General features: G+C 35.7%; 1 protein-coding gene across 3 annotated transcripts in view; it reads right to left on the bottom strand.

Annotated features, from left to right (window-relative positions):
• Nucleotides 1-1,123: 1,123 nt before the first annotated feature.
• STX7 (syntaxin 7) overlaps nt 1,124-17,214 on the bottom strand; it is a 53,041-nt gene continuing 36,950 nt past the window's right edge. For 2 of the 3 annotated variants that reach the window (XM_049785219.1, XM_049785220.1), the window contains exons 3-10: nt 15,984-16,053; nt 13,102-13,195; nt 11,961-12,098; nt 10,469-10,521; nt 10,019-10,115; nt 8,646-8,718; nt 4,578-4,660; nt 1,124-1,295 (exon numbers count right to left, since the gene is read on the bottom strand). In XM_049785219.1, coding sequence (XP_049641176.1) covers nt 1,200-1,295; nt 4,578-4,660; nt 8,646-8,718; nt 10,019-10,115; nt 10,469-10,521; nt 11,961-12,098; nt 13,102-13,195; nt 15,984-16,053 — 704 coding nt within the window. In that variant the 3' untranslated portion in view covers nt 1,124-1,199. The remainder of the gene's footprint in view (nt 1,296-4,577; nt 4,661-8,645; nt 8,719-10,018; nt 10,116-10,468; nt 10,522-11,960; nt 12,099-13,101; nt 13,196-15,983; nt 16,054-17,214) is intronic. The other variant, XM_049785222.1, reaches the window with a different exon arrangement.

Genomic DNA, 17,214 nt, shown 5'->3' with positions numbered 1-17,214 from the left:
TGAATTAATTGGCCAACATTCAGTTCATTTTTTCTGAGAAAGAATGGTACAAAATAGTATGAAAGGTAAATATTACATTTTAAATGCTAGATACTCAAAAATAAAATTATAAGAAATATATTTCCGAAAAGTAAGTCTGAGTCAAGGCTGTGTAATTAACTATTTTTCTGGAGAATATAAAGGGACAGGTAATTAATTACCCATATGATAGCTGTGCAAGTACACAGTAGATTAACAAGTGAGATTTTTATGAATCTCAAAGAGTAGTTTGCAATTTGGTTATATTCTTCTTGCCAAATAACTTTTTTTGTGTGTGTGGTTTTTGGGCCACACCCAGCAGCGGTCCGAAGTTACTCCTGGCAAGCACGGGGTACCATATGGGACACTGGGATTTGAGCCAATCACCTATCACCAATCGGTCAGCTGCTTGCAAGGCAAACACCACTGTGCTATCTCTCCCGTCCCAGCCAAATAACTTTTAAGCTTTTAGTTACTATACATTCCCCAGTAAATATCCGACATAACCAGGCTACTTAAAGACAATCTATCCTTAATACTTTACTAGGCAGTCTATAGCAAATGCTAATATGTATACATCAGGAATATGAAATATAATAGAAAATAATTCACTGATTTCATTCAGTGTAAAAAAGGCTTTTAAGAGAAAAAAACAATTTTAAAGGATAAACAGAATATTTGGGTTGAAGTGAACCAGAAACACACACACACACACACACACACACACACACACACACACTTTCTTGAAGTTATAAAGAATATTTCCTCTGCTGGCTAAAATAAAAATTAAATTTGAGATTTTTAATTGAGGTAAAACAAACTTGGGACACATGTTACAGTATGATTAGAAAATAAATGTGCAGAGACATACTTGAAATGGGCTCTCCCAAAGCAAAGTCAAAAAATAAATTATAAATAAAAAATATACACAATGTGGCAAAAACCTGGTAATTATAAGACAATAAAGAATGGAAACTATGTCAGCCATGATATTAAGGAAGACTTTTAGTACTAGAGAATAGATTTAATTGAAAAGAACCTACCACCTCCACAATAAAAGTAACAAGTCTGGAAATCATTCTTTTATACACTAGCTGTAAAATAATTATTAAAAAAATGATTAGAAGAATCGCCTGACATAATTTACACAATGTAGTGCAAAAGTGTGCTCCTTCATAATTTTAGCTTCTCAATGAGCTCCATATGATGAGGCCAACAATTATACCTCCAATGACAAGGATAGAAATGATGATGCACATGGTTTTCCTGGATTTGCGCTGCAGATGCAAAAACAAAAACATGTTTATAGATGTAACAGAGCATCTCTATAGCAACTGAAAAGAACTTGGTTTGTAGAGTAAAATTAATAGACATTCATTGCCCACAAATTTCTGGCTGTTTTTTGCTTCTTAAAAAATACCTTTAAGTGAAACTAGAGGACGCTCTACCATCCTGACATCAATTTAGGATATGCAGATTCCAGGATCTTTAATACAGATACATGATACCAACAACAGAGACTGTAAAAAGTAAAAGTGTATTGGCACTACAGACAATGACTTGGATTGGACAAACTAGTTTGCCTGGAGCCCAGAGTTGGTCTTCTGCCAGGAAACTTCAGGGGTAGGGTCTCCTTGTATTTAGGCCAAGGCTTTTCCTTTCCATGTCCCTCATATTTTGGTGGGCCTATGCAAACAATAGCTGCCAACTCTAACACCGTTTATATGGTGCTTTTTTGACTCTAATCCTTGAAAAAAAAAAACCCACTTAAACTTTTGTGATTAACTTAAACTAATATGCATGGGCAAGGAAATGTAAGAAAATACTATACCTTTAATGTTTAAGGAGTTACGTAAGTTTTATAGCCTTAGATTGCTTTGAATCTGCTAAGAAATGTTATAATGTACTACAATCTGGGGACTTGAAGGACAAAGTAATTGTACATGGGTTCTATTTTATTTTTCTTAATGTTCTTTGGCTGAAAGTTCAAAATTAAGGTATCAGCAAGGGTTTTTTTCTAAGAATTCTGTTTATGGGTGATTGTCCTTCCACTGTAAATTTACCTTTCCCTTTTTTTTTTTTTTTTTTCTTTTTCTGGTTTTTGGGCCACACCTGTTTGACGCTCAGGAGTTACTCCTGGCTATGCGCTCAGAAATCGCCCCGGCTAGGGGGGACCATATGGGACGCCAGGGGATCGAACCGCGGTCCTACGCTAGCGCTTGCAAGGCAGACACCTTACCTCTAGCGCCACCTTCCCGGCCCCGTAACTTTACCTTTTCCTCTTTCTTTGCATCTCTGTTCTCATAATTAAAAATAAATTTATTAAAAAAAAAACCTTTAAGACATATGGCACTATTCTTTTTGTTTTTTTTTTTGGTTTTTCGGGCCACACCTGTTTGATGCTCAGGGGTTACTCCTGGCTAAGAGCTCAGAAATTGATGGGAATGTTGCACTGGTGATAGGTGGTGTTTTACATGACTGAAACCCAAACACAATCATGTATGTAATAAAGTTGTTTAAATAAAAAAATTTAAAAAAAAAAAAAAGAAATTGCCCTTGGCTTGGGGGACCATATGGGATGCCGGGAAATGGAACCGCGGTCGCTATCTTTCCTTGGCTAGCGCTTGCAAGGCAGATACCTTACCTCTAGTGCCACCTCGCCATACACCCCCCCTTTTTTTTTTAAAATCTACTTTCCTATCCATCTTGAACTATATCATTTCAGGTATAATAAAATTTCATTGGTAATTTTTCTGGGCTGTTGGTTGGTCTTAAAAAAAGGATATAGAACAATTACTGACATGAATAACTTTGTAAATCACAATGCTTTAATAATTTTTTAAATTACTGACATAAGCATTAAATTATAATAAAACAAAAATCAGTTTAAGTTACATTATTTTACCTTTTGTTAAAAATTGTATTTCAAAATAAGTTTTCTAAAAATATTAACAAGTATAAATGCTCATCAATTTTTCCTGAAACCCTTAATGGTTTAAAAAGTCTTCAATATTAATAAAAAAAAGTGCACTTACAATCTCAACATAAAAATAAAAAGACCCTAAAATTATAATCATAATTTAAAACATAAAGGTTAGGAGTAGTTCTATTCTTCATCCCTGATCCAGTGTAGATTTCTTTATTTCTTAAATGGCTTGTGTATATCACAGCAACTTGCAGGGATCGTTTTTCTTACAAAATGAAAAAAAAATATAAATTAAACTGTATCAACTGGAAAGTACCACAACATGTACAAGATATAGGCCTTTGTGAAAGTATTCTAAAAGCACCTATATTTCCACATAATTATCCAATTTCCAACATACTTCTTTATATTGTAAACATAATTGTTCTGAGGTTTCATACCAAAAGATTAACATTTTCCCAGACCCCATTTGGTGACCACAGACACAGTGTTAATGCCTGTATAAATCATCAAAGTTGTTCCACTACAGTGTAAGTGCTGCATAAATCATCTTCCATAAGTGGGGTGGTAAACCTATGATATTACAATGATAAGTGCATTATCATATTTCTTTTCTTTTGTTTTTGGGTCACACTCAGCTGTGTTCAGGGCTCACTCTGTTGGTGCCTAGGGGGTCATCTGGAGTGAACCTGAGTTTGCCACATGCAAGGCAAATGCCTTAAACATTAAAGTGTCTCTCTGGCTCTAATATCTTCATTGAAAAGTAAATCTTAGGGAACCTAGCCACATATCTCCAAAATCCAAAAGCAAATGGAAATGATATTTATGACTAGACACTGAAATCCTGGGAAAAAAGACTATATTTGGGCAGTTAAGTGTAGACACTTAGATTATTATATGTGTTCAACTGTTCATGAATTATATTTATGAGAATAAACCCAAAACCAGTGACTTACAGATTTGAATCATATATAAGAGGGCAAACATAAGTTTCTGTATTAGTAAATACAATTGGTTGTTTTCTGTCTAGTAAAAAATGACATTGACTAAAAAAAAAAAAATCAATGATTTATGGAACTAAAGTGACTAGTATTTGTATAGTTCTTTATTATGAGCTCTATATATGACACTCATATACAGGTTTCTATACTAACCTGACCCACTAAACAAATTCATTTCTAATGAAGAATCTCATGAATGCTGACAGAATACTAATGACAAAGGACAGTCCAATTAACATAATTTCTGCAGGACTTAAAGAGATCTCTTTAGGACAAGGGTCACTGCCTTTTCTGTCCAGAGTATCATGGCATACACAAAAAGGACCAAAGAAGCAAACTATAACAGGTTTCTTGGTTGGAATGTTAGAGTGACATCAGAGACTACCAGCTAGCTACCAGAAACCTGGGATTATGTAATGCTCAATCTTGAGCATTCTTAAACTTGAGTTTAAGAATTTTTTTAAGTTTAAGAATATTTCTATAAGTTGTGACAATGGTTCAACTCAGAAGGCAAACAGGCTAACCTCATTTTAAATGGACACATTTCTGATCAGTCTTACACGAGATATGCATCCACCGAATTGTCAGCTCCAAGTCCAAGTTGTAAGGCAATTTATTATGATTACCATTACCTGATAGTCTGCTGCCCTGGACAGCTGCTGGTTTGCTTGCTGAACATGGACCTCTGCATTTTCAACATTGGCTTCTATGCTGTCTTTAAAATAAAACATGCACATACAAAATGGTTAATATGTGTTGGTGCTCCAGCAATCCATTTGTAAAATCATTAGATTTTGTTTCAAGGTAAAAATAAGCAGTTCACCATTCAAAGGTTAACATTAACATGATATGGACAAACTTGTAGGTTTTTTTCTTAATATGGGCTATGACTTTTTTTTCTCCCACGCTATTTCTCAGGTGATCCAAACAAGACTTACAGAATAAAATAAATAAACTTGATCATCCCATTACAACAAAACTCCAGGTCTGTCTAGTAATGATAGGAAAACAGATACCTAGTTCTAAAGCTCTGATGACCAAATTAATACCAAGCACCTGACAAATTTTGTTCAGGGAAAATACTGACAACCTCAATTTACTCTGTGACCATCAACGTCCTTCTTCACTGAAACTGAGCCTTCTCAAGTATGACAGTTTTCCTTCCCACCCTCATTATGCTAGGACAGGGGTGGCGAACAAGTTCGACATAAAGAGCCAAAATTTTAAACTGTGAGAGTCAGAGAGTCGCACCATGCAGTGACCTGCCAAAACAGACAAACACTCACACAAACGCATATGATTTTAACAATAGTATATTAAACACATATTGTATTTTGCCATTTTGAGTGAGGGTCAATATTCTGCAGTGCTGGTGAGGGTGTGCTGCGTCCTCCATACTAAGAACTCATGGTAAGATATGACCCAACATGTGCCACAAGAGTCGTGTCCTCATCGTTGTGCCGCTGAGGTCCCTCCTCAGAAGCAGCAGAACAAAATCTAAACTTGGCCAAGAGCCACAGTAGACAAAATCATAATAAGAGGCAAAGAGCCGAATTCATTTTGGTCGGGAGCCGCATGTGGCTCTCGTGTTTGCCACCCCTGCGCTAGGAGATGAACTAGTTGTCTTTTTGCAGTCTCTTACTTCTGACTCCAAACTTTGTTTTGAAGGTCATGTTATTACCAAACTCATCCAACCCCTACTTGTAGCAGACCAAAGAGCACATGGTCATTTATTTTTTTCTCCTTCCTTGGTTATTTTAACCCCTAACTCATTGGTCCTTTTCTTCAATGCTTCTATTTCAAAAGCTGGTGACTTGAATATCCAATTACTAACACTCTAAAGTTCTAATTTAGTGATTTATCAGTTTTCCATTGCTCCTAAAATATGTCATGCCTTTGTCCTTATACTAGTTTAGATGAAGAAGGAATCACCATTATCTTCAGTCTTCTTGCCTTGGTACTTATACTTATGTGACAAAACCTTAATGAACTTAGGGAACTGTACACAGAAGCAAACATAAGCTGGGCTGAGTATTTCACTTTAAGTTCATGACTACCCAGAAAGTTAATCTCATTTCCTTCACAATCAAGAAAATTAAATATATTCATCTTTCCCATTAAATTTTCATGCCTCCTTATACATTATTGTTCTGTCTATAATCTTCAGTTCTAGAACACTGACATAACAAAACAACCAGAAGATAATTCCACATCCTCCCAGTACCCTATTCACCAATCACATTCAGTAATAACTTTGCTGAATCTTTCCAACTGTAGGGAGTAACTAATGATTCAAGCAAAAGCCAACCTTTCCATTTATGCATTTTATTCTACCTCTTGTTACTGAACCACAGAAACAATTTTTCCTTCTCTCCCATTTCATCTGTATTTCTTCCCCGCAAACCTTTGGCATCAATCCTACTGTGGACATAGTTGTTGTTTTTGTTTGTTTTGTTTTGGGGCCACGCCTAGCAGTGCTCAGGAATGACTGCTGATGAGGTTTGGGGGCCATGTAGGCATAGAGATTGAATAACAGTCAGCCAGTCCAGGACTCTATATGCTGTACTATTTCTCAAGCCCCAAACAGCTATTGTAAAAACAGCCCCCAAACTTTCTAACTAACTCTATCTTTACTGGTAACTGTGACTTCACTCTGTTCTCCTTTCCAGTGAAAGAGCCAGAAAGCTCTCTCCTTGAGAAAACTCTGCACTTTCTATCTACACTGTCTTCCTCCCTTTTTCTCTAAAAACAACATTTATGTTTTCACTTACACTAAGTCACTGACTGACACAGCTCCCATCAAGGTCACTATGCTCAACTCAGGGTTAAATTTGGCAACCAGTTCTTAATCTTTATTATACTTAAAAGCTGTGTCTTATGTACTTTATCCATTCTGTTAGAAAACAATGAATTTATATATTTTTTCTCTATGTGACTGGCTAGTCTTTCCCTTTATTTCTTTATTGATTCCTCTTCAATTTCATGGAATCTAAATTAAATAAAAAATTTTAATGTAAACTAAAATTAAAACTTTTTGTACACATAATGTTGGTAAATATTCTATAAAGAATATTATTTTAGCTAGAGAGATAGCATGGAGGTAGGGCATTTTCCTTGCATGCAGAGGGACAGTAGTTTGAATCCTGGCATCCCATTTAGTCCCCTGAGCCTGCCAGGAGCGATTTCTGAGTGTAGAGCCAGGAGTAACCCTGAGTGCTGCCGGGTGTGACCCAAAAAAATAAGAAAAAAATATTATTCTAAGCTTTGTGGATAATACCATTACTTTATAAATACTCAATTATGGCTGTTGCGCAAAAGCTACCATAGATGAGGTTGACAACTCTGCCTTAAATATATATATATAGGACTCACTCTCAAAACTTTTTTCTCTATAAACATGTATTTCCCAGGTGATTTAACCTCACTGTGTGGTTTTAAGTATCACCTATGTGCATTTGACTACTAGATTTACATCTGGTATATCTTAGTCCAGATATTTCCCCTGAACTCTATATTCTCTTCATTGATGTCTAAAACATTTCACTGGGTATCAACTAGCACCTCATGCTTAACCAGAAATTGTTGAATCACATCTTGCCAAACCTGCACACACACACGCACGCATGCACTCTCTCTCTCTCTCTCTCTGTGTCTCTCTCACACACACTCTCTACACAGAATTTTATATTCTTTGGCACTTCAATTCTTTCACACACACACACACACACACACACACACACACACACACACACACACACACACACAAAGTCTCTCTCACACTCTACTCAGAATTTTCTATTCTTCGGCACTTCAATTCTTTCACACACACACACACACACACACACACACACACACACACACACACACACACACACACACCCTCAGATTCACACATAAACACAAATTACTCAGAATTTTACTATTCTTCGGCACTTCAATTCTTTCTTCCTCATCATAGGCAATACCATAGCCTTCCTGCAATATCCTTTTCAGTGGTCTTCCTTTTAGACTTGACCCTTTACAAGCTGTCCTCAATCAACCACATTGAACCTTTCAAGACCTAAAGGATGTTGACACTTCCTATACCAATCATTCTAGGCTACACATTAAGTATAAAAACTAAATCCTTCCAATGGCATAGATTCCACCATGAAGCCACTGTGGCTCCTAACTTCATCCCTACTTCTTCCTTCTTATTTCATTCACCTGAATGATCAGGCATACTTTTGCCTTAGCAGTCTGGCTCTTCCTCCTACCTGAACTCTTAACTTTCTCCATTACTTGTATGAGCTCTTAGTTAAAATGACACCTATCAATAATGTCTTGCCTACCTTCACAAAAGCAAGAATTTCTATTGCCAGTAGTCCTGCATCCCCTGCCTTAGTCTTATTTTCCCCAGTACTTAATACCTATTTACTTTTATTTCTTTTTAAAGAATTCTCTCTCTGATGAAAAGAAAACTAAAGACAAAACTAAATACAGAATTCTCTATCGTATGTGGGAGTTTAAGATATACGGCAAGGTAGCAATGGAAGACCAAAGGCCACACAACAGAACTAACCCACTCAACTAAGTTTGGGAGAAGGAGAGTTGAAAGGGAAGGACACAGGAGAGCCAAAGATGAGAGCCACAGATGAGGCAATTCTTTCTTTGAAGATCTACAAAAGGCAGAGTGCATTATATCTAATTCAGGGGCTTACCTATCACATCTCCTTGCTCATGAATCATCATCCCCAAATCTTTAAATATTTCATTAATATCCATAATATCAGCCTAAGAAAAAAATATAATAGTTGTAATCAGAAATTCAGTTCTCATTCACAAGAGGAAAAGAAACCCAAACATTGCTCATAAACACAGTTGAACATGTCTATCAACAAAGTATTTGTTTTCAAAATACCAGAAAAGTCTATTATACGCAATCTTGAGAACATAGATCCTACTTAACAGTGATCAGTTTTCTGAAAAAGACCTGTAAAGTTAAAAATATCAGGCAAAGCATGATAGAAATGAAGATATGTAACAGAGAAGGTGACCTTTTAATGAGTTTATGTTATACCATCTGACAGTTTTGCTATCCAAACTTCCATATAAGACTGTTGAGTTTTCCTTGTATACTTCAAATAAAAAGTTACGTAAGTTCAAAAGAATAAAATATTAAATATAATTTTAAAGTCTCAAATTTATTTGAAGATACAACAGAATAGTGTTGAATAAAAAAGGATAAATTTATTTTCTTCAGTAGTGATAATTATAATTTTACCTACTTAAATTTAAATACTTCATTGACAAGACTATCTGGCAATTGCTATTTATCCTGTGCCTTAGTTTTCCCCTGAGTAAAACTTAGTTTTCCTCTATCAAAGCAGTATAACTACTTCATATAACTTCTGTAAGAATTAAATTTGGTATCAAATGTAAAGAATTTAAAAGCCCAATAATTGTACTTATTGTTAACAATCATTTTTCTACCTGCTGGGGAACATATGGGTTCTACAATAACTAAGAATTCACAAGCCCCTTTAAATGTCTTTGATGTGATAAATATATTAAAGAAAAAAATACTATTTTTTTCTGGTTTTTGGGTCACTCCTGGCTCTATGCTCAGAAATTGCTCCTAGCAGGCTCAGGGACCATATGGGATGCCGGGATTCGAATCACTGTCCTTCTGCATGCAAGGCAAACGCCTTACCTCATGCCATCTCTCTGGCCCCAAGAAAAAATACTTTTAAGGAGTTTGTAAAAAGTCTTAGTAATGGCAGTATGCTGTGTATTGCATGCTATAGAAGCCATCTTATTTACTAAGGAGGTACTTCCCTAGAATAATGATCTCAGATGATACAAAACTAAATAAAAAAGGATGAAGACGAAGGTAGTATAGTGTTGGTTCTCAACATAGCACTAATTCTGGAGTACTGAAAAAAAAAAACACTAACATACAGGAGATATACTACAAAATTTTTTTTATTTTATTTTTATTTCTTGATGCATCTCCTAGTACTGACTAAACATCTTGAGGACAAATACCTTAAGTACAAAGACACACAGTCTAACTCTAAGACATAAAGCTTACTTCAAGTTGTCTAATAGAAGACTCTCTTTCATGAATAAGACGAAGGTCATCTTCTGTAATCTCTTCATCTTGCACCTGCACTTGAGACTGAGTTTGGCTAGCAAGAGTAGTATATGGAAAAAAAGAAATTATGGTATTAAGACAAAACAATAGAACCACCTCCCCACTGGAAAATTATGAAATGCAATTCATCTTCAGAGAATTACTTACTCAAATTCCTAGAAATATTAACCAAATTTTATTCATATTTCCTATCAGTGAAATTATTTTGTGTATTTGATACTATGCAAACAACTGGGCATTTCTTCTTAGTTGACTTAAATCTCATATGAGTGAAAAATCTTTATCAATCCAATTATAGTAAGTCAGTTATATAATATACTTTACTGAAAGCTTTCTGTTCTGTGAACTATAATGTATGCCATGTATAGTATGCTTTAGTTTTCTTACCTCTCCCAGGAAACAAGATTCCGCTCTTTTGAGCTGTCTTCAGGAAAGCCACCCTAAACAATTTAGCAAGAGAATGGACTGAGAAAAGGCAAAGAAAAAACACGCAACACAGTTTTTCCTTGTATATTTTAACTGCATGTGATAAAGAGACATTCCTGTTCAAATGTTTGGGTCAACTGCTATAGGTAAAATAACAAAACAACATCCTAAATAAGCAAGAAGGATTAATAATGTCATCTGATTAAAATATAACAACATGGCACCGTAGAGATAGGATGGAGGTAAGGCATTTGCCTTTCATTCAGAAGGTCATTGGTTTGAATCCCGGCATCCCATATGGTCCCCCGAGCCTGCCAGGAGTGATCTGAGCATAAAGCCAGGAGTAACCAACCCCTGAGCGCTGCCAGGTGTGACCCAAAACCCAATAAATAAATAAATAAATAAATAAATAAATAAATAAATAAATAAATAAATAAATAATAAGTAACACTTTCAACTCTCTATAGAAAGAAAAGAAAAAAATGATTTCTAAAAATAAATTTAAAACCTGTACTCTAAAATCCATTTTTTATGACTGAAACCCAACTATAAACATGTTTGTAATCATGGTGCTTAAATAAAGATATTAAAAAAATAAAATCCATTTTAAATAAAGTATTTTTGCTTAAATTCTCTAGGCGAATATTCATTTTTAATATTTTAAAAAATATATTCATCCTCTTCAGTTCCATCTTCAGGAGTAAATGCCTTAAAAAAAAGCAGCTACAAATACCAAAAAAATAAGTTCAAGAAAACATGAGAGTACTAGACAGAATATTACTTGTAATCTTTTCTAACTATATTTTTCTTTCTGTACAATTAACTACTTTGATCCATGACATGAACAGAGCAAACAGTAACATCATAACCACCTCCTTCTTACTGAAATCTGGAAGATGCCTCTGGGACTGGAGACATGCTTTGCATGTGTAAACCATGGGTTTGACCAGAGCCTGGAATACTGAACTACCAGAAGTTTCTTTCTTGTGCCAAACTGGGAAGTAGCAACGAGGAAAGTGAATGTGGCTCCAATTCAAAAATCAAAACAAGCAGGACCTAGATATATATAGCTCAGTGGCCTAACACACCTGCCTAAGTAAGCACAGGATCATAAGTTCAAACCCTGTTACCAAAAATCCTGGGTCACCTGCACACTTCAAGGTGATCCTGACTGGCCAACAAGAAAGAGCATGGAAGGTAATCCAATGGCTCAGGAACTGCCCAATACTTGAGACTGTGGATTCACAGATGCAAATCTGACTGCCCTCTCAGATCTAGGAGGGCCTTCCAGTGAGAGAAGGAAAAAGAAATCAAGCAAAAACACAGGAAGAGAACAAACAGAAGTTTAAGAGATAATGAGACCTTTATGATTTAAACAAATGACAATGAGATTCTTATACTTCTTTTAAGATTATGTTATTTATTAAGATCATGCCTTAAAAAAAATACTTACAGACACTCTGGAACTGGCTCTTACTCGAGCAACAAAATCTTTTTCCTTCTCAGCAGCTTGTCTCTGGACCTTTTGAAAATTTGTCAGTGAAGTTGTGAATTCAGCCACTAAACGATCCTTTTGTATTTTTCTTTGACGCTAGAAAAAGGAAAAGAAAAATCTTCTAGAATCTTGCTGCGATGTTCAATAATGAAGTTTGCAAAAGCTGTATCACTCACTTTTAGCTGGTTCTTTAATTCTTAAATTTTTATATACTCTTCTTTCATTCTAAGGCAGGGGTCTCAAACTCGCGGCCCTTGGGCCATTTGCGGCCCTCTGTACAACATTTTGTGGCCCTCAACCGGCCTTCAAATATCGCAGTATTCGCGATTATTCGCTTACCAAATAATCACAATAAAAATCCCTGCATACCCTGAGCAGTTCCGTTCGGGGTATGCAAATGTTTAATGCGATCTTTTGCGATATTTTTTCTTACAATTTTCTTACAATTCTTGCAATTTTTTATTGTGAATATTCGGTAAGCAAAATCCCTTATGCATTCCTGCCTCACCCCGACTTTGCCTCCTGCGGCCCCCAGGTAAATTGAGTAAATTTAAGGTCTTAGTGAATAACTCTAGATAACATTTTGATAATCTGTTCAAATACACTTCTGTGCAAATACAGTGTACATCCACTTTGAGGCCAAGGCCCAAAGTACTGGCTTCTCAAGTCAAATTTTTATCCAAATAACTGGACTGGGCCTTTTTAAGCTATATTAAATTCTTTTTCTATCCCCCCAAATTTTTTTAAAGGAAATAAAACCATATATTCTTTCCTAAGAAGTAGCTTCAACTAAGTAAGGAAATAAATACATCCTTAAGAAAGCCACATCTTAAATGACTGTGCATACTGCATTGAGTCAGTCCTGGAAGGCCAGGAAACAATTACTCAAGAAGCATTTTGTGAGCACTTAATTACGGGACAGAGAAAACTGCATGGATACCACAGGATATTACCTGGGTAATTAAATGCCGTTTTGTGTTTTGTGAACTAATCTCAAATAGAATTTTAGCCCCTGATTTCCTCTCTAGCATAAGAGTTCAAATGTAGTTGATTCCTTTCATACTCAGTACAATCAACAATGTATATTAAAGCTTGATACCTGTTCACTGGGGGTGGTGGGCAGAGATCCAAACTCTTTAATGTACTTATCTGTTTCTTTGGCAAGTTGGTTAGTATACTGCTGCTTCTGTTGGCTGAAGGGAGAAAATACACATGACAGACAAAATACTAAAACATGGCTTTCAGTGAAAACTGTCACTTGAATCAATCCTTAGGAGCAATATATTCTTTTAAAAAATCACCTTTTTATAGACTTCCCTATAAAATAGGCTTTTTCTAAAAAGTTTAGATTTTATTCTTTGATAAGCATTGATTAAATATACATGGAAAAATCTTTTCTCAAACTGAGGTAACTGGTCCTTATGAAATAAATATTGTAATGATTTAGAAAGGAAGATGACTTAAACTAGTTTCAGAATATTGCTGTTTGATCTGAGAGTTTGCAAACCTTCTTAATCTACATACCCTAAATGAGAAATGAACTGAATAAGGAGGGTTTGTAATCTATTTTTTCTTGTGGCATAACTTTTATTTTTGTTTATTAATTTTTTAACTGTATCATCATAAGTTACAGTTACAAAATTATTTATGATTGAGTTTCAGTCATACAATGGTCCAACACATATCCCTTTATCAGTGTATTTTTCCCATCACCAGTGTCCCTCTCACTCTCTCTCCTATCTGGCAGATGTACTTTTCCTCTCTCTCCTCCTTCAGCACCTTTACATTTTTACTTTTAGGCACTGTGGTTTGCAATACTGTTATTGAAAGGGTATCAGGCATACCACATTACCTCTTTTCAGCACTCAGGTTTTGCTCAGACTAACCATTTTCTATCTATCATTGTCATAGGGTCTTCTCTATGCTAACTGCACTCACCTTTACCCCACTTCCACTCCCAGAGTAAGTTCCTATCCTGGACAATTCCTCATGGCCCTCATCTCTATTATCAAATGGGAATTATTATCAACTGTTTTTTCAACATATTTAAAAAAGAAATGTGTTTTTTAATATTTCAAAAATAAGTGTGATCACTGTCAGTTCCACTCCCTCCAACTCATTTCACTCAGCAATATACTCACCATGTTCATCCATGTGTAAGAAAATTTCATGACATCATTTTTCCTAATAGCTGTGTAGTATTCCATTGTGTTGATATACCATTGCTTGTTTATCTACTTATCTATTCTTAGGCACCAGTGTAATAGAATGTGACTAGTACTACAATAAACATGGGAGTGTTCATTGCCTTTTCTGCATTGTGTTTTTGGACTCAGGATATATTCCAAGGAGGACTGGTATTCGGTGTAATATGGAAGCTCAATTTCTAATTTTCTGAGAATGTCCATATTATTTTCCAAAAAGGTTGGACCATTCAACATTCCATCAGCAGTAAATAAGATTCCCTTTCTTTCTCCCTGTACCGGTGCAAGGAGGGGCTGTTGTTATTCTTTTCAATGTGTACTCTCTGTGGTATAAATATTGTCTCATCGTTTTGATTTGCCTCTCCCTGATGATTAGTGATATGGAGTATTTGTTGCCTAAAACTGCCAGTTCCCAGTTCTGAGGGTACATTAAATCTGTCCTACTTTTCTACTGGAACGTTTGTATCTTACAAGTTTTTAAGAAAAGTGGAGGAGAGATAATTAGCTAACAAAAACAAACAACCAAACAAAAAAAGGGGCTCAAGTGACAGTAAAATGGGGTAGAGCACTCGTCATGAAGTGACTAACCTGGGTTCAATCCCCGAGACCCCATATGGTGTCCAGAGCACCAACAAGAATGTTTCCTGATTTATTCCTAAATTCATGGCCAGGAGTAACTCCTGAGCAATGCTAGGTGTGACCACAAAACAAAAACAAAAAGAGTAAGAAGTAATACACCTAATTTAAGAATGTGACACTAGGGGCCCGGAGAGATAGCACAGCGGCGTTTGCCTTGCAAGCAGCCGATCCAGGATCAAAGGTGGTTGGTTAGAATCCCGGTGTCCCATATGGTCCCCCGTGCCTGCCAGGAGCTATTTCTGAGCAGACAGCCAGGAGTAACCCCTGAGCACCGCCAGGTGTGGCCCAAAAACCAAAAAAAAAAAAAGAATGTGACACTAAAAAAACAAGCTTGTATTGTGATGCTCTAAAAACTACAAAATTAGCACTTCTCACATATACCTCTCATTTTAATATGTATTGGCCATATTTAAAACCCTTTAAAATAATATGTATGTTAAAGTATTGAGACCTACATTTAACTTAAAAAGAAGAAAAAATAACTTATTTTTATTCAGTTGCCAAGTATTCTATAGTAAGAAGCCATTCTGAATCTTTGAAAAAAATTAAGAGTTAAAATTCTAAAATAGGGCTGGCTGGAATGATAGTTCAAGGAGTAAAGTGTTTTGTCTTGAATGTAGCTGATCTGGGTTAAATCCCAAGCATCCATATGGTCACCTGAGCACCACCAGGCATAATTCTTGAGTGCAGAGTTAGGGGAAACCTTGAACATCTAATGCTTTCAGTCTAAAGCTTTCAGAAATGTAAGGAATGTATAGGCATTTGAGAAATTATATACTGGATCTAAACCAGATAAAACTTGGATGTTGTAGGAAATTTCATCAATGGTAAATAAGCCACAAAGGAAGTAGTACTACTTTTCAAAAATCATAAAATAAAAACCTACTTAGAAAAATTAAGAAAGGCAACTAAAAAAATTCTGTATTGAAACATTAAGACAATCTTTCAAAAAAATAAAGAAGACATCTACCTCCAGTGAAAGAAAATATCTACATAACCTGTAATTTAAATAAGGTATTAACAAAAATCAACCATTGTTTCTCCGGTTAGTAAAATTCTATAAATTATTAGAGAAACAGAATAATAGCGTGCAGTCCCTCTCTCTTTCCCCTCCCTTCCTTTTAAATACAATACTTACAGCTGTTGCCTTAATTCAGGTGAATCTTGAGGTGTTCCAAGTTGATTCAAAGCCCTCTGTATTTCCACAGCTATTATAAAAATAATGTAGGATTTACAAATGTTAAATTAAATTAGCATTTATAATAGAAAACCTTGAAGAAAAGTAAAATGACTTATTTAAATCTATTTAGTGACAATGGGTTCATTTTCTTTTTTTTTTTCTTCTTTTTGGTTTTTGGGCCACACCCGGCAGTGCTCAGGGGTTACTCCTGGCTGTCTGCTCAGAAATAGCTCCTGGCAGGCACGGGGGACCATATGGGACACCGGGATTCTAACCAACCACCTTTGATCCTGGATCGGCTGCTTGCAAGGCAAACACCGCTGTGCTATCTCTCCGGGCCCAATGGGTTCGTTTTCTTCTTTTTGTTTTTGGGCCACTCCCGGTGACACTCAGGGGTTACTCCTGGCTATGCTGTTAGAAATTGCTTCTGGCTTGGGCGACCATATGGGATGCTGGGGATCGAACCATGGTCCATCCTAGGTTAGCATATGCAAGACAGATGCCATACTGCTTGTGCCACTGCTCCAGCCCCAATGGGTTCATTTTTGAAAGAAAATTACATGGACTATTAACAAGTAAAAGTTCACTCTTAACTGCACTCCTAATTCAAATATATTATCTTTCCTATGACATCAGAATATTTAGTTCCCTGCCTAGTAGACTTTCACTAAGCTATTATTGCAAAAATTATGAGTTTCACTGGTAACAATAATTTAATTGAACATAAAGTGGTTAAATTACAATTTAATAAAGAATAAAACTAGAAAAATTATTCTCATTATATATGCAATAACTGTCAGTAAGGATTATCAAAAGCTAAAATCAAAGAACAGGCATAAAACCTCAATTTATCAAAACAGAGGCAGTGACTTATGAAAGAATTTGTCATAGAAATATCTGTTGTTTAAAACAATGGCCCAATCTGGCGCCTCCAAAAGACAGATAGTCTGCTAACATAATGCAATAAGAATGGTGCCCACAACCTAGTATTTTTATTTTCAAATGTTTAATCCAAATCTAATTGGAGAAGGAAACCAGAACAATTTAGAGTATACCATAATCTACAAAAACAGCTGGCCTAGTTTTTTTTTTTTTAACGTCACTGTTACATTAAGGAATAAAAAAGATGAAGACTGTGAAGATTTTGGGGTTTGTTTATTTTGAGACACACCCAGCTGTGCTCAGAGCT

This window comes from Suncus etruscus, chromosome 12 (assembly GCF_024139225.1).
Source record: "Suncus etruscus isolate mSunEtr1 chromosome 12, mSunEtr1.pri.cur, whole genome shotgun sequence".
Classification (NCBI taxonomy): Eukaryota; Metazoa; Chordata; class Mammalia; order Eulipotyphla; family Soricidae; genus Suncus; species Suncus etruscus.
This window is presented reverse-complemented; position numbering and strand designations above follow the sequence as displayed.